This window comes from Emys orbicularis, chromosome 2 (assembly GCF_028017835.1).
Source record: "Emys orbicularis isolate rEmyOrb1 chromosome 2, rEmyOrb1.hap1, whole genome shotgun sequence".
In the NCBI taxonomy this organism is placed as follows: Eukaryota; Metazoa; Chordata; order Testudines; family Emydidae; genus Emys; species Emys orbicularis.
The window spans coordinates 239,896,938-239,915,224 of NC_088684.1; the positions used below are offsets into that span (position 1 = coordinate 239,896,938).

Genomic DNA, 18,287 nt, shown 5'->3' on the forward strand with positions numbered 1-18,287 from the left:
CCAGGAGATGACGATGGCTAGCAGTTGTACTGCACCGTCTGCTGACAGCCTAAGATGTATAAGATAGATGGAGTGGATCAAAACAAGAAATAGACCAGATTTTTTTTGTATTCATTTGCTCCCTCCTCCCTCCCTCTGTGAAATCAATGGCCTGCTAAACCTAGGGTTTTGAGTTCAATCCTTGAGGGGGCCATTCTGTGTGACAGTTGTTTGTGTTTCTCCTTGATGCAAAGCCACCCCCTTTGTTGATTTTAATTCCCTGTAAGCCAACCCTGAAAGCCACGCCGTCAGTCGCCCCTCCCTCCGTCAGAGCAATGGCAGACAATCATTTCGCGCCTTTTTTCAGCGCAGACGCCATAGCACTGGGAACATGGAGCCCACTCAGATCAACGCGGCAATTATGAGCACTGTAAACACCACACACATTATCCAGCAGGACATGCAGAACCAGAACCTGCAAAAGCAAAACCAGGTGAGGAGGAGATGGCAGCGCGGTGATGAGAGTGATGAGGACATGGACATAGACTTCTCACAAAGTACGGACCCCGGCAATGTGCACATCATGGTGTTAATTGGGCAGGTTCATGGCATGAAACGCCGATTCTGGGCCCGGGAAACAAGCACAGACTGGTGGGACCGCATAGTGCTGTAGGTCTGCAATGATTCCCAGTGGCTGTGAAACTTTCGCATGCATAAGGGCACTTTCATGGAACTTTGTGACTTGCTTTCCCCTGCCTTGAAGCGCCAGGATACCAAGATGAGAGCAGCCCTCACAGTTGAGAAGCGAGTGGCGATAGCCCTGTGGAAGCTTGCAATGCCAGACAGCTACCGGTCAGTCGGGCATCAATTTGGAGTGGTCAAATCTACTGTGGGGGCTGCTGTGATCCAAGTAGCCAACACAATCAAAGAACTGCTGATATCAACGGTAGTGACTCTGGGAAAAGTGCAGGCCATAGTGGATGGCTTTGCTGCAATGGGATTCCCTAAATGTGGTGGGGCGATAGAAGGAACCCATATCCCTATCTTGGCACCGGAGCACCAAGCCAGCGAGTACATAAACCGCAAGGGGTACTTTTCAATGGTGCTGCAAGCACTGGTGGATCACAATGGACGTTTCACCATCATCAATGTGAGATGGCCGGGAAAGGTACATGACGCTCGCATCTTCAGGAACTCTGGTCTGTTTCAAAAGCTGCAGGAAGGGACTTTCTTCCCAGACCAGAAAATAACCATTGGGGATGTTGAAATGCCTATAGTTATCCTTGGGGACCCAGCCTACCCCTTAATGCCATGGCTCATGAAGCCATACACAGGCAACCTGGACAGTAGTCAGGATCTGTTCAACTATAGGCTGAGCAAGTGAAGAATGGTGGTAGAATGTGCATTTGGACGTTTAAAAGCGTGCTGGTGCAGTTTACTGACTCAGATAGACCTCAGCAAAACCAATATTCCCATTGTTATTACTGCTTGCTGTGCGCTCCACAATACCTTTGAGAGTAAGGGGGAGACGTTTATGGCAGGGTGGGAGGTTGAGGGAAATCGTATGGCTGCTGATTACGTGCAGCCAGACACCAGGGTGGTTAGAAGAGTACAGGAGGGCATGCTGCGCATCAAAGAAGCTTTGAAAACCAGTTTCATGACTGGCCAGGCTACAGTGTGAATGTTCTGTTTGTTTCTCCTTGATGAACCCCCCCCTTGGTTCACTCTACTTCCCTGTAAGCTAACCACCCACCCCTCCCCGTTTGATCACCGCTTGCAGAGGCAATAAAGTCATTGTTGCTTCACATTCATGCATTCTTTATTAATTCATCACACAAATAGGGGAATACCTGCCAAGGTAGCCCGGGAGGGGTGGTGGAGGAGGGAAGCACCGGGTGGGGTGGTGGAGGAGGGAAGGACAAGGTCACACTGCACTTTAAAACTTAAAAACTTAAAAACTTATTGAATGCCAGCCTTCTGTTGCTTGGGCAATCCTCTGGGGTGGAGCGGCTGGGTGGCCGGAGGCCCCCCCACCACATTCTTGGGCATCTGGGTGAGGAGGCTATGGAACTTGATGAGGAGGACGGTTGGTTACACAGGGGCTGTAGCGGCGGTCTGTGCTCCTGCTGCCTTTCCTGCAGCTCAACCATATGCTGCAGCATATGAGTTTGATCCTCCAGCAGCCTGAGCATTGAATCCTGCCTTCTGTCAGCAAGCTGACGCCACCGATCATCTTCAACCCGCCACTTACTCTCTTCAGCCCGCCACCTCTCCTCGCGCTCATATTGTGCTTTCCTGCACTCTGACATTGTCTGCCTCCACGCATTCTGCTGTGCTCTGTCAGTGTGGGAGGACAGCATGAGCTCAGAGAACATTTCATCCCGAGTGTGTTTTTTTTGCCTTCTAATCTTCGCTAGCCTCTGCGAAGGAGAAACATATGCAGCTGCTGGAGGAAAAAAAAGGAGAGTGGTAGTTAAAAAGACACATTTTATAGAACAATGGGTACACTCTTTCACGGTAAACCTTGCTGTTAACATTACATAGGACATGTGCTTTCGTAACAAGGTCGCATTTTGCCTCTTATTGAGGGTATGCCGGTTTGGTGTGAGAGATCACTCACGCAGGACTGGGCAACAGAATTCGGCTTGCAGGCAGCCATGGAAAGCCACAGTCTTTTGGCTTCTTTAACCTTCATAACATGTGGGAATGGCTTTACCCCTCCCCCCCCACCGTGGCTAACAGCGGGGAACATTTCTGTTCAGCCACAGGCAAACAGCACAGCAGGAACGGGCACCTCTGAATGTCCACTTAATAAAACCACCCTTTTTCAACCAGGTGACGATGAATGATAACACTTTCTTCAGGATAACACATAAAGAACGGATGTTGTTTGAATGCCAGCAAACACCAGGACCATACTCTGCAATGCTTTGTTCTGCAATGCTTTGTTCTACACGCTACTGGCCTGGCGTGGTAAAGTGTCCTACCATGGAGGATGGAATAAGGCTGCCCTCCCAAGAAACCTTTTGCAAAGGCTTTGGGAGTACATCCAGGAGAGCTTTATGGAGATGTCCCTGGAGGATTTCCGCTCCATCCCCAGACACGTTAACAGACTTTTCCAGTAGCTGTCCTGGCCGCGAATGCCAGGGCAAATTAATCATTAGACATACTTGCTTTTAAACCATGTATAATATTTACAAAGGTACACTCACCAGAGGTCCCTTCTCCGCCTTCAGGGTCCGGGAGCCCGCCTTGGGTGGGTTCGGGGGGTACTGGCTCCAGATCCATGGTGAGAAACAGATCCTGGCTGTTGGGAAAACTGGTTTCTCCGCTTCCTTGTTGTAAGCTATCTTCAACCTCCTCCTCATCATCTTCCTCGTCCCAAAAACCCGCTTCCATGTTGCGTTCTACTCCATTGATGGAGTCAAAGCACAAGGTTTGGGTAGTGGTGGCTGCACCCCCTAGAATGGCATGCAGCTCATCATAGAAGAGGCATATTTGGGGCTGTGACCTGGAGTGGCCGTTTGCCTCTCTGGTTTTTTGGTAGGCTTGCCTGAGCTCCTTAATTTTCACGCGGCACTGCTGCGAGTACCTGTTATAGCCTCTGTCCTTCATGCCCTTGGAGATTTTTTTCAAATGTTTTGGCATTTCATTTACTGGAACGGAGTTCAGCTAGCACAAATTAGTCTCCCCATACAGCGATCAGATCCCGTACCTCCCGTTCGGTCCATGCTGGAGCTCTTTTGGGATTCTGGGACTCCATAGTCACCTCTGCTGATGAGCTCTGCATGGTCACCTGTGCTGATCAGCTCACAACGCTGGGCAAACAGGAAATGAAATTCAAAAGTTCGCGGGACGTTTCCTGTCTACCTGGCCAGTGCATCTGAGTTGAGAGCGCTGTCCACAGCGGTCACAATGGAGCACTCTGGGATAGCTCTCCGAGTCCTTGCCGGGTCGAATTGCATCCACATTACCCCAAATTCGACCCGGCAAGGCCGATTTCAGTGCTAATCCCCTCGTCGGGAGTGGAGTAAAGAAATCGATTTTAAGAGCCCTTTAAGTCGAAAAAAAGGGCTTCGTCGTGTGGACGGGTGCAGGGTTAAATCGAGGTAGCGCTGCTAAATTCAACCTAAAATTGTAGTGTAGACCATGCCAAAGTCTTTCCACCCTGGGCTCGTAGCAGAGAACTGCCCTCCTCTGCCCTGCAGCTCCCTTTTTATATGGGCCTGCTTGGCTGCTTCCTTCAGCCCTTCTGTGATTGGTTGCCTCCTGCACAGCCTTCCTTGGGCTCTATTAACCCCTTAGAGCCCAGTGTGGGGCAGGCACCCAACCACAGTGGGGAAGGGAACCGACCTGCCTGTCTGACTCCTAGCCTCAGAACCTAACAGAGTCAGGGAGGGAGGGAAAGGCTGGAAGCAGGCAGCCTCACCTATACAGCACTTCTTGGATTAAATCCTGTGCTTTCTTGGCTACTCTGCCATGCCTGCAAGGGGCAGAGGAGCTGGCACTGCAGCAGAGTTCACCGATGGTTAATCCCCCAAGTGGTTAACTGACCCAGGAAGGAGAGGAATCTTGGAGAGGGAGAATGCTGCTCCCCACTGCCCAAAAGCTGGGTAGAAACAGCTCAAATTGCAAAGTACAGGCAGGAGCAACAGAAACTGCCCCAGTCTGGTGCAGTGGACTCTGGCAGCAAGCAGGAGCAGAGGAGGTATGTCCAGAGCATGTGGAGCTGATCTGCCTCCACGAAGCTGCAGAGAGAGGAGAGCAGTCTGGATGTCCAGAATTGTGGGAGACACTGGGCTGCAGAAAGTACTCGATACGAGCCCCTTAACCACTGACTTGTACAGTGTGTGTGTTAGTAGTGAAAGGACTATTTCTACCATTAGGGTTACTATGGCAGTGAATTCCACATACACTGGCATTTAAGTGGCAGGTGCTGGCACAGTGGCAATCATGCAACAGTTAACTTTGCTTGAAATAAGTCTAATTGAAATGGTAGCTGTAGTGCCTGTGCCCCGTGGGAGGACTTATATGGGTGGACATGAAGTATGTTACAGGTGTGCGAGGCTACAGGGCGAGAAGCCTGACAAATTTCTTTAGTTTAGTTTAGCAAAGCCTGTCTTCAAATGGAGACTCTTCCTTTTGAAAAGTTTTTGCTCTGTCATTTTGTCCCTTTTTTCTCCTGGTGTAGGAGAATGAAGCAAGACACTGCCAGATCTCTGTATGTGTCATTTGAACCCGAAAAATTAGTATCTGTATGATAGCAACTGGCACTAACAATGCAGCAGCATTAGTGGTTGCAACAATGTTGTAAGCGCTAATGTAGCTGCGTTTCGGCATTTTTATCACAATGCCATGAAAACCTTCTCTGAACAGGTGGTAAAAAAAGTTCCCAATCCCAGGCTACAGTAGCAGCTTAGCACTGGTGCAGCAGCACTGTTATCGTAACACGTTTACTAAAGTATTGAGTGGAGATGCACTAGGGTATTTTGTAGCTGTTTTTCAGCACCATTGCATCTATCATCCATGGCGTAAGTTCTAATGTAGATCAAGAACAGGCATTTTTGTATCACAAGGGTAGCTATTTTCCTCGTGTAGACAAGGTCTTTGAGAGAGAGAAGATGAGTGAGATAATCACTCTTATTGGACCATTGTCTGGTGGTGAAAGGGACAAGCTTTCGAGGTTACACAGACCTTACACAGAGATCTTCTTCCTCCTGAAGAAGAGCTCTGTCAAAGCTTGAAAGCTCGTCTCTCTCTCACCAAGAGAAGTTGGTCCAATAAGAGAGATTTTCTCGTCCCCCTTGTGTCTCTAACACTATGACTTCACAGCAACTAGACACCCTCGGCTGGCCCACGCCAGCCAACTCAGGCGTGCAGGACACGGGCTTCGGGGCTGTTTCATTGCTGTGTGGACTGTGCTAAAGCCTGAGCTCTGGGACCGTCCCATCTCACAGGGTCCTAGAGCCCGAGCTACAGCCCAAGCCCAGAAGTCTACACGGCAATGAAACATCTCCGCAGCCTGAGCCCTGCGATCCTGAGTCGGCTGACATGGGCCAGCTGAGGGTGTCTAGTTGCTGTGTAGACATATCCTAATATCCTGGGACCAACAGGGCTACAACAACACGGCGTACAAGGTCTTTGAGAGCACTTTCACTTCAAACCCTCCAGCAATGTCAGGTGAATAGACTTTAATGATTCTGCAGAGTATTTTCATGGTTCCCCTAATTGGGAAAAGTCATATCCCATTAATATTCAAACAGGCCATAAGTAAAAAAGTCATTGGTACAATATATGTCGATTACAGCCAAGAATAGACAGATTATTTATCGCCTGTCATGGATTGTATCACAGAATTTCATAAACTCGCTCAGAATTTAAATTAGACTCATAACGCTAATCCCTGGAAAATAAAGACACACTGATTTAGCATTTCAGCTGAATTGAATAAACTCTTATTATTTTTTCATTTCCCTAAATTATAGCAAATCTGTTTTTAAAAGGGAGAAAGTTTCTAAGGATCTGAGGGTTGCAAATGGTGATTCCAATTAAAGTCTTCCTTATCCCCATAAGGCTGTCACGAAGTAGCTTCTTTAGGGAGTTATACAATCCTCTGCAGATTTGAGATTGGTGTGAATAGGAGTTTTATAGACTGTAGAGGAGGTGAAACATTTGGGAAGGAAATGATGCTAAATGTTAAACTCAGCTACCACTGTGGAAATTGTTTGGCTGACAACCTGGTGACAGGTAATCCAAAAGTATGGATATCAGGGGAATGGGGAACTACAGCACCCATTGGGATTGTCCTACACTCTTGCAAATAAGAATACAAGGACATTTAACTCCTTAACACCAGCAGAATTGGCATCTCCTACTATCAGTTTGTCTAAGTATTTATACTATGCTCCTCACCATGGCTGCAGTTCGAATTAGCATGTATCAGTGTAAATTTGATTCCTGACCCCAAAGAGTTCATCAAATTTGACAGCAATTTATGCTGAATTTACAGGTGAGTTGAATGGTTAATTATGTTTTGGCTGCTCTCCAATATCTTGGTGCACTTTTTTTCTCTCAGGACTTCATACATTAGCAATAACCTAGCATGCTTAGATAAGCACTAACTAGAGTGATCAGATGTCCCGATTTTATAGGGACAGTCCCGATTTTTGGGTCTTTTTCTATTACCCCTCACCCCCGTCCCGATTTTTCACATTTGCTGTCTGGTAATCCTAGCACTAACATAACATACGTTGTAACATACATGTTTTATGCCCCTCCCCCTTCTTCAATGGGTTTGAGATGCCATTAGAGTCAGTGAGTAGATGTGGGCTGATGTTTTTTCCAGAATGCTGGTGACAACCAGCATCGTGGGCCAGGCTCATGGCCACACTGGTGCAAACTGGCCACATTGGGCAGGGGAGGAATCCTCTTAAGTAGGGAAACCCTCTGGCCGTGTAGCCCAGACAGCCTGCAAACTGGCCAAGACACGCTCTAGTGCTGCAGAGTGGCAAAGATGCTGCCCAGTGTAGCAGCTGTGGCCAGGCAGAAGCGGGTGGGGTTAAAATGCCATTTTAGCCTACAGGTCCTCCGGCGTGGCTCCTCTGTCTTGTACCAGGTTGTTGCCTGTCGGTTCCAGAATTTGGCAGCTGCAAAGGTGGCTTAATACCACATTTGCCTCTTCACTGCTGGCCAGTATCTCGACCAGTTTGCAGGCTGTCTGGGCCTGTCTCTCCAGCTGATCTGGACTGGAAAATGCAAGTGGGTATCCTTCAGTGGTGGGGTAAAACTGGGGTAAATATTAGAGCAGGCTGGTGGGGGGTGATTATGGTGGATTGGGAGAAGCTACCAGAGAATATGGCTGATTATGGGCCCCCCCCCCCATGAGTGGGAGTGTTTGGCCATCATTTGTTACCATTAATGCTTGCACCACAGAGATCTGGTTAGATTGATGCAGCACAGCCCACATACTTGAACAGGCATTTGACTGTGTGGGGTTTCTGTTGGAAATCTGAAGAAGTGAAGAGTTTGTTCTGTTTTCTTGGTCACTGGCTGTTTTATGTCATCTGGGATTTGCTTTTGTTGTGTTGTGTTTTATTGCTCTGGATTGTAATTATAATGGGAGACTGATATTGGTGTGCTTTATTATATTTACACTGAAAATAAATAAATAAATGTTGGTTCTTTTAAGTAGTGGGGGTGTAGAATTGTGGAAGACGAAGTGAACCGACCCATGTTACCTTCATCGTATTTGCCATTTTCCTGTTAAATTTCCTCCTTCGAAATACAAGTGAAGAGGCCAGATGTATACAGTGGGAGGTTTTCCAGATTCATTTTTTAAGAAGTGAGATGCAGCCACAGAGCCGTGTCCTTTCTCCACACAGAAGATCAGCATCATCATTGAACACACACTCCAAGCATAGACTAAAATACACTAACTAGCAAGAGCTGGTTGTTCTGGCCCCAGCAACTTCTAATCCCACAATATTTTAAAGAATGATCAGATACTTGACACTTCCAGGCCTTTTATTTCAAAACGATTTTTCCAGCAATACAGACTTGATTGAATTTGGCTGGCTATTGCCACAGAAGAATGCACTGATGAACAACGTTAAGCAACATGCCAAGGATGATGTACGTACAGTCATCTTCCTGTACGTCATATGTAATGCTGACACCTTTCTCTAAGATGGCAAAATGATAGGACCACATGTCTAATGGATGTGGCAGCTCATATGTACTGTCGGTTGACCGAAGCAGAGCCCTTTTCTAAAGCTTTAATGTCCAATTGTGCATGTCTCCTCAAATGTTTTGCCCAGTTGTCTTACCAACTCCCACCTGTTCATGCTCTCTGTATGTGTGTATATATATCTCCTCAATATATGTTTCACTCTATATGCATCTGTCATAACTATACAGGGAAGGGTAACAGCTCTCCTGTGTACAGTACTAAAATCCCTCCTGGCCAGAGACTCCAAAATCCTTTTACCTGTAAAGGGTTAAGAAGCTCGGGTAACCTGGCTGACACCTGACCCAAAGGACCAATAAGGGGACAAGATACTTTCAAATCTTGGGGGGGGGGGGGAAGGCTTTTGTGTGTGCTCTTTGTTTGAAGGGGTTGTTCGCTCTTGGGACTGAGAGGGACCAGACATCAATCCAGGTTCTCCCCATCTTTCTAAACAAGTCTCTCTTATTTTCAAAATTGTAAGTAAAAGCCAGGCAAGGCGTCTTAGATTTACTTTGTTTTCTCAACTTGTAAATGTACCTTTTACTAGAGTGTTTATCTTTGTTTGCTATTCTTTGAACCTAAGACAGAGGGGGTCCTTTGAGCTCTTTAAGTTTGATTACCCTGTAAAGTTATTTTCCATACTGATTTTACAGAGATGATTTTTACCGTTTTCTTTAATTAAAAGCCTTCTTTTTAAGAACCTGATTGATTTCTCCTTGTTTTAAGATCCAAGGGGGTTTGGATCTGTATTCACCAGGAGTTGGTGAAAGGAAGGAGGGGGGAAGGGTCAATTTCTCCTTGTTTAAGATCCAAGGGGGGTTGGATCTGTATTCACCCGGAGTTGGTGAAAGGAAGGAGGGGGGAAGGGTCAATTTCTCCTTGTTTAAGATCCAAGGAGTTTGGATCTGTATTCACCAGGGAATTGGTGAGAGGTTTTCTAAAAGCTTCCCAGGGTAGGGAATGGTGGCAGCGGACCAGAACTAAGCTGGTAGTTAAGCTTAGAAGTCCTCATGAAGGCCCCTACATTTGTACCCTAAAGTTCAAAGTGGGGATACAGCCTTGACAGCATCCGAAGAAGTGGGCTGTAGTCCACGAAAGCTTATGCTCTAATAAATTTGTTAGTCTCTAAGGTGCCACAAGTACTCCTGTTCTTTTTGCGGATACAGACTAACACGGCTGCTACTCTGAAAATTGAGCAGGAAAGCATTTTGGCCTCCACTCTACATTATCTGTGTTGATGTGACTATGAGATCCCATTAACTAGCTACAGATGTTCTATAGTTCATACATTACGTGACCTTAAAATAAACTAAGTTTGGCAATTCTCTCTGTGTAATATTTGAATGATTTTCTACATTTTTTATTATAGGCTTCACCTTTACAGTAAACAGACTTAACAATTGGTTCCAGTGTAAAAAGAAAACCAGACAAAGGGACACATTTGATTCCAGTTTGGATAATGGGGAAATACTGTGAGAACAGCCATTGATTTCTCTATAACCAGAAGTGAAAAGTCACTTTCCTGCACACGTCATGGAGGTGCCAGCAGAAACTGACCAGCCCTTCCCAATGTGTCTACAGAGGATCAATGGCCCATAGTGGGAGTAGCCCTTCCTGGTAGCTGCTGAGAAAAGCTGATTGGGGATGAGGATGAATGGGGAAGAGTATTTTGGCGAGGTTGAGAGCGACGTTTATATGTTTTTTTATATTTTGTTTCCCTCATAGACCTAGAAGCAGGGAAACAAAAGGGGCAAAAGACATTATAATTATTTTTAATTTCTGTCTGTCATAAGTAAGCAGAGGCATCTGAAAGTGTGAAATATTCCAAGCTCCTGTAGGGTGTAAATACTAAACAAAAACCAAAGGTGGTTTTGATTTTGTCCTTGGCAAACCAAAAGGTGAGTTTGCCAGAAGCAAACTCAAAACAGAGCTGCCCGAGTCTGTCTGTCTGTCTCTCTAATAAGTAGATGACATAGGTTCCTCAACTGTTGTTTAAGCATGATGGTTGACTATATTAAGGAAAAACACTCTGATAATAAATAAAATATTATAACAGAGCTGTGTAAACCACTATGACTATACATGGATCGATCAACATTTCTAAAACTCCATTTAAAAAGCTGAAAAAAATGTTTAAATCTAACTTCATATGGTAAAACCCCCACACACAGTTTTTTGTTAAATAGCTATTTACATGGTTGACATTAATCAGCTCCAAAAGGAGCCATCATGGTCATTGGGTGAATAATAATTATTTTTAAGTCTTTTTGAAATAGCCTTAATGGTTTCAAAAGAACCAGTACGTTCTGTGAGGTCAATAATACAGGTTTTAACAATAATTTATAAACAAACAGTTTGTGATCTATTTTGTCAGTACACCTCTACCCCCATATAACGCTGTCCTTGGCAGCCAAAAAATCTTACCGCATTATAGGTGAAACCATGTTATATCGAACTTGCTTTGATTCGCTGGAGTGCGCAGCCCCGCCCCCACAGAGCACTGCTTTACCGCATTATATTCGAATTCGTGTTATATCGGGTCGCATTATATCGGGGTAGAGGTGTATATATTTCCAGGAAAGGCTTGTAATCATTAATATAAAAGCAGATTAAAATTAACCAACACGCCTCAAAGGATTTTACCAATAGGATTAAGTAACACTAAAGCTGTGACACAAGTTAAAAATAAATGTCTCGTCTCTGTTTTTTACTACATGCCTGTGTATTGAACCTGCAGACATCTCAGTAATGAGGTGCATCCTTAATATTACTTAGCTGTGGGTTGTGTATTTATATAAATAGATTAGTTTGTAACGTTAATGTTAATGAGAAACTTGTGCATTTACAAGTGCATAGTAATGTCCTTCCTTTGCCAGCAGCTGGCTGTGCGTCCCTTGTTCCACTACTTTTCCATTATGAATCACTGCTATGACATCAGCGTTCTGGACGGTCGTCAAGCGGTGAGCAATAATAATGCAGGTTCGACCCTTCCTGGCATCGTCCAAGGCTTTCTGGACAATCTGTAGACAGATGCAGTGAAAAACTTATTAGTTGGAGAATCTTCCCTTTCCTAGGTAACACCTTTGCCTTTATAGTTCACATTATCACTTGGATGTTCCTCACTGGGGTTTAGGAGTCAGTACTTCCCATGCATGAAGGAGGCCTCAAACACACGGGCCTGATATTACAACCTTTATTTGTGTGAGTAATTCACTGTAGTCATTGAGACTACTCTCATGAACACAGGCTAGCAGAACGAGGTCCATAAGGATCTAGTTGGACCAACATAAAACTTAGATTTACCATGCAACACAACTAATCTGCAGAGGTGTAATGAACTGTCTGTTATATTGGCTGCTTACCAAATGTGTGTGTTATATTTGACATTGCATCCTGACTGTTTCCAACTACATGCCAAATTTAGAGAAACTAAAACTTGCACATTCATTGATAGTACCCGCAATGCCAGACACTTCTTGTTATCCATAAAAATCCAAAATTCAGGATCCTGACATCTGGCTCACAACTGGATGGCGGTTTGCATGGTGGCATTTTTCACTTCTACTGCACCCCCATCCAACTGAACAGTTTATTCGTCCCTATGGAGTCTCCCCCCTCCTGGAGATGGTGGATGCGGTGGGGAAGCTCAGCCAGCTGAGCAGCGGAGGACAGCTTAATTACTCTCTCTTCACTGCACAACATCTCCTGAGAGGTGGGAGGTGTTGCTGAAGCCTTTTTTCCAAGCCAGCTGCTCCTGCATGTCACCTCTAACCCTCTGAACGCAGGTGGATCAAAGGACTGGGAAGCGGACAGAGGCAGGACAACATTAAACTTCTTCATTGTTCCATTCTGTCCTGACAGCCAGCAGTTCTACTGGCAGAGTGGATCCCTCTCGGTCTCTGTAGCAACACCTGTTCACCCAGACAGAGCAGGAAATAGTGCAGAAAGAGACCCACTTTGCTGCTAGTGCTGCTGGCTGAAGGGAAGAGGAAGGAGCTGGTGACTTGCCTTACAAGGCCTCCTCTAGTAGATCACAGTCTACTGTTTGAAGACACCTGTCTCAAACTCAAAGCTGCTAATTATCAATGGGATTTTCCAAAGTGCTCAGCATTGGCCTAATTGTGAACCCATTAAAAGTCCCATTGATTTCATAACTGAGTTTGAAGGAACTGAGGCAGGACAAAACTGAGGAGTTCTGAAAATCCCACTTTGTCTCCAGCCCCAAGTATTGCTGACTACCATCAGCTCCCAATTTAGACACCAGGAGTTGAAGGCACTCTACACCTTGCAAAAGCAGGCCGTAGACAGAGAGTGAGCTAAGGATTGTTCTGTGGAACTTTCAAAATTGTATTGTAGATGGAGCGCCTGTGCTCTCGCAGTGAAGCGTTCGAACCCCATAATTTTGTGTATATTATAAATGGTAGAATGCATATTACTAACCTTTTCACTTTCCATGTCAAGAGCAGATGTGGCTTCATCCAGAAGCAGAACTGCTGGCTTACGAACTAGAGCACGAGCAATTGCTATTCTTTGTTTCTGACCTCCAGAAAGTTGTGCTCCTTTGTCACCCACTCGGGTAGTATACTTCTGTATAAGTAAATATTAATTGTGAAGGAAAGTTAGAAAAGGACAGTTACCTGTTCCGTAACTGGTGTTCTTCAAGATGTGTTGCTCAGGTATATTCCACAGTAGGTGTGCGTGCTCGCCACGTGCACCAGTGCCGGAAGTTTTTCCCTTAGCAGTATCCGTAGTGGGGGAGCCCCGCTGCGACCCCTGGAGTGGCGCCTCTATATTGTGCTATAAAGGGGGCTGCGCACTCCCCCCACCCTCAGTTCCTTCTTGCCAGATAATTCCGACAGAGGGGAAGGAGGGCGGAATGTGGAATACACCTGATCAACACATCTCGAAGAACGCCAGTTACAGAACAGGTAACTGTCCTTTCTTCTTCGAGTGATTGCTCATGTGTATTCCACAGTAGGCGACTCCAAGCTATACCTGATGGAGGTGGGTAGGAGTTTAAGGGTTACCCGGGCGGAGTACCACCCTACCAAACCCGGCGTCATCCTGCGTTTGGGAGACGATCGCATAGTGCGATGAAAAGGTGTGGACAGAGGACCTTGTAGCAGCCCTGCAGATGTCCTGAATAGGGACATGAGCCACGTAGGCAGCCGATGAGGCCTGAGCTCTCATCGAATGAGCCTTTACTATAGAAGGCGGGGGAACCCCTGCCAGGTCATAACACGTGCGTATGCACGAGGTGATTCAGTGGGAAATCCGCTGGGTGGAAATTGGTCGCCCCCTCATGTGCTCAGCCGATGCAATAAACAGCTGAGGGGATTTCTGGAAAGGACTGGTTCTGTCTAGGTAAAAAGCCAGCGCTCTACGCACATCTAACATGTGCAGGCGCCGTTCCTCATTGGAGGAATGGGGCTTAGGACAGAGGACCGGGAGGAAAATGTCCTCATCTATGTGAAAAGCCGAGACTACCTTCGGCAGAAAAGCCGGGTGCGGGCGGAGCTGGACCTTATCTCTATGAAAGACCGTATATGGGGGCTTGGAGGTCAGGGCCCTAAGCTCCGAGACCCGGCGGGTTGAGGTGATAGCCACCAGGAACACCACTTTCCATGACAAGTGGGACCAAGAACACGTGGCCAAGGGCTCGAAAGGGGGCCCTGTGAGGCGGGAGAGCACTAGGTTCAGGTCCCAGAGCGGGACCAGGGATCTAGCATAAGGGAAGGCCCGATCCAGCCCTTTTAGGAACCGGGACGTCATGTGGTGTGAAAACACCGAGTAGCCCTGCACCGGGGGGTGGAAGGCCGAGATGGTCGCCAGGTGCACCCTGACCGAAGAGGGTGCCAGCCCTTGGGTCCTAAGGGACAGGAGGTAATCAAGGATAAATTGGACAGATGCGGAGGAGGGGGAGGAACCCTTCTCCCTCGCCCACCTGGAGAACCGATACCATTTAGCCAGGTAGGTTTGACATGTGGACAGTTTCCTGCTCTCCAGAAGGACCTGTCTAACACCCTCAGAACACCTCCCCTCCTCCTCATTTAACCATGGACTGGGAGAGGAGGTCCGGTCGAAGCGGCAGCCTGTGCGAGGGGGCCACTGAAAGCTGCAGGAGGGTCCCGTACCAATGCTGACGTGCCCAATCTGGGGCTATGGGGATAATCTGCGCCCCGTCAGCCTTCACCTTCTGTAGGACCTTGTCTATCAGGGGGAAGGGCGGGAAGGCGTAGAACAGGCGGCCCGACCATGGGATTAGGAACGCGTCTGATATCGCCCCTTTGCCCTCTCCCGCCATGGAGCAGAATCGTGGGCATAGGCGATTCTGGGCGGTGGCGAACAGATCTACCTGGGGAGTGCCCCACTGTAGGAACAGCCGCCTGGCCACCTCCCTGTGTAGAGACCACTTGTGTTGTTGGGAGAAAAACCTGCTTAGGTGATCCGCAAGTGTATTGCGCTTGCCGGGCAGGTGAAAAGCCCTCAGAAGGATGTTGTGGGCTATACAGAACTCCCACAGGAGCTGGGCTTCCTGGCACAAGGCAACGGAACGCATGCCCCCTTGTCTGTTGATATAATACATCACGGTCGTATTGTCCGTTAGGACTCTGACCACCTTTTCCCCTAGGTGCTGGCTGATGGCTATGCACACCAGGCGCACCGCCCTGAGCTCCCTGACATTTATGTGTAGGGACAATTCCAAGGGTGACCATCTGCCCTGGGTTTTGAAGCCCCCCACATGGGTTCCCCATCCCAGGTCCGAGGCATCCGACACCAGATCTAGTGAGGGAGGGGGCTCCCGGAAGGGGATACCCTGAAGCATTTTGCTCGGGAGGGACCACCATTCCAGGTCGGCCACTATATAGGGTGGCAACGTGACGACCTTGTCCAGGCCGTCCCTGGCCTGGGAATACTGGAAGGCCAGCCAGAGTTGGAGGGGCCTCATCCTGAGCCTGGCATGTCGCACCATGAAGGTGCATGATGCCATATGGCCTAGGATTTGAAGGCACACCCGTACCATTGTCACAGGGAAGGCCGTGACCGAGGCGATGAGACCTTTGAGCATCTCGAATCTGTCCTGGGGGAGGGAGGCCGTGTCCACCAGTGAGTCTAACAGCGCCCCTATGAAGTGTATGCGCTGAACCGGGACTAACGTGGATTTTTCCTCGTTTACCACTAGGCCTAGACTCGTGCAGGTGTCTAGCAGGAATTCCATCTGCGCCTGCACCTGGGACCGAGACTTGCCCTTGAGCAGCCAGTTGTCCAGGTAGGGGAAGATCTGCAGTCCGTTCCTCCTGAGGTGGGCTGCGACCACCGCCATGCATTTGGTGAAAACCCTGGGGGCCATAGAAAGACCAAAGGGGAGGACCGTAAACTGGTAGTGGTCTGTCCCTACCAGGCAGCGGAGGAAGCGCCTGTGGCCCTCGAAAATGTGGATATGGAAGTACGCATCCTGAAGGTCCAGGGCTGCGAACCAATCTCCCGGGTCCAGGGACGGGACAATAGAGGCTAGGGACACCATACAGAATTTGCAGTGAACCAGAAACTGGTTGAGATTCCGCAGGTCCAGGATGGGCCTGAGCCCACCTATCGCCTTCGGGATCAGGAAATACCGGGAGTAAAACCCTTTGCCCTGGAATAACCCTTTGTCCTGAGGTAACCTCTCCACCGCGCCTAGGGTGAGGAGGCGCGTCACCTCCTGACTTAAAAGGAGGGCGTGTTCTGGGTCCCCCGGGGCATCCCGGGACGGAGGCTGGTGCAATGGGGGTGAATCGAACTGCAGCCTGTACCCCTCGGCGATGGTACTGAGGACCCACCAGTCTGATGTTATACGGGACCAATGCACTCTGAAGGCCGATAAACGGTTGCCAAAACCCAACTTTATTAACTGGGGGGTTTCCCTGGCAACAGGCCAGGTGGCCCCCCGCAAAGAGTCAAAAACGCCTCTTCCCCTGCCTCTTGCCCTTCTGTAGGGATATTAAAGAAGGTACTAACAGTGATTCCCCCAAGAGACAGTGACCCCCTCATAATTTGTCCCCCACACTTTAAAATCTAACAGTTTCACCAAGTACAAAAATCTCTTGGGTCTTCTGTTAAAACTTGTAAGCTACTGTCTGTAGAAACCATTGATTATATCTATCCTGTGAAAGATACTTTACTACTATGTAAAACTTACAAACAAGTTAACTGACTTTGTTCTTGAAGTAATTGATACAATGTAAACAAACACTATAAGCTGTTAAGTGACTTTCACTTCATTCAACGGCTCCTAGGACAGACCCCCCCACCCTCTGTGATTAAAGAGCCGGGAGTCTCAAATGAATTAGCACACACCCCGAAAGTGGTGGAGACAGTAAATTAAAATATGGTTAAGGTATGGAATGTATGCTGATGAATGCTTGATATACATGGATGGTTAGGGAGGTGCCAGCCTAGAAAGGAAGTATCCATCGGTCGAAGAATGTGTCAGGTGGATGACCAGAAAACCCCCGGAGGGTAAACTGGGATCCACCCCATCACCTGGAAGGATGAGAAACACAAACTTTGGACAGTGTGGAGCCACCAGGAATGTGCCACTTTGGACAGGAATGTGCCATCTGCTGATTGAGTCAGCAACAGCAGGATGAAACAGCTCCCATAAACTAACATAGGAATTAAATCCTATAAGAATGAACTCTCAAGACTGAGGACTTTGAGTCTCTTTGGTTCTGCTGCCAACCTCCAGGAGCATCAGATGCATCTGACACAGACTCGGCTCCATCCTCATGACCAAGATACTTGGCCAGTAACTTGGCATGAGCAACTTCTAGGCTGGTAACTATAACACCTATACAGAACTTGAATGAATGATTGTGTGAATGAACCTCTCTCTCTCTCTCTCTCTCTCTCTCTCTCTCTCTCTCTCTCTCTCTCTCTCTCTCTCTCTCTATGTGTGTGTGTGTGTGTATAAGAAATAAGTAGTCAAACAACGTTGTTTACTTTTATCTTTTGCTTTATCAGTATATTTACAATAAATGTGGCATCTTTGCCTTATCCCTCTTAATAAGATCCTGCTGGTTTTTATTCTATTGGTATAACACTTCGAGGGTCCAGGGCGTGGGGCCGAACGGGACTGGCACTGTGATCTGCGCCTCTGGTCCCTAGGCCTCTTGGGCGGGGGCTCGTATCTGCCCCTTGCGGGGGGAGCCGAGGGCTGCGGTCTGGGTTTGTCCTTGGCTGGTGGGACATACAGACCAAGAGTCTGCAGGGTGGTGCGGGAGTCCTTCATCCTATGCAGATGAGTGTCTGTCTATTCCGCAAATAAAGCCTTGCCGTCAAATGGCAGGTCTTGCATCAGGGACTGGGATTCCACTGACAGCCCCAACAGCGAAAGCCACGATGCTCGTCGCATGGAGATAGCCGAGGCCATCGAACGAGCCGCTGTGTCAGCCGCATCCGAGGCGGCCTGGAGAGCTGCTTTCGCAGCCGTCGCACCCTCGTCAACTAGAACCCTGAATTCCTTCCTGTCCTTTTCTTGGAGGGAGGGCTCGAATTTTGGCAGAGACCCCCACAAGGTGAAGTCATACCTGCTCAGGAGTGC

At 47.8% G+C, this 18,287-nt stretch overlaps 2 protein-coding genes across 2 annotated transcripts in view; both read right to left on the reverse strand.

The window, feature by feature from the left end:
• LOC135873832 (ATP-binding cassette sub-family B member 5-like) overlaps positions 1–3,378 on the reverse strand; it is a 36,508-nt gene extending 33,130 nt beyond the window's left edge. Inside the window, 1 exon segment of the mRNA XM_065398445.1 lies at positions 3,192–3,378. Within this exon segment, the coding sequence (XP_065254517.1) occupies positions 3,192–3,378 (187 nt within the window).
• Positions 3,379–11,526: 8,148 nt separating this feature from the next.
• The window catches only part of LOC135873833 (ATP-dependent translocase ABCB1-like), an 81,486-nt gene continuing 74,725 nt past the window's right edge, over positions 11,527–18,287 (reverse strand). Inside the window, exons 26-27 of the mRNA XM_065398446.1 lie at positions 13,145–13,291; positions 11,527–11,724 (exon numbers count right to left, since the gene is read on the reverse strand). Coding sequence (XP_065254518.1) covers positions 11,527–11,724; positions 13,145–13,291 — 345 coding nt within the window. The remainder of the gene's footprint in view (positions 11,725–13,144; positions 13,292–18,287) is intronic.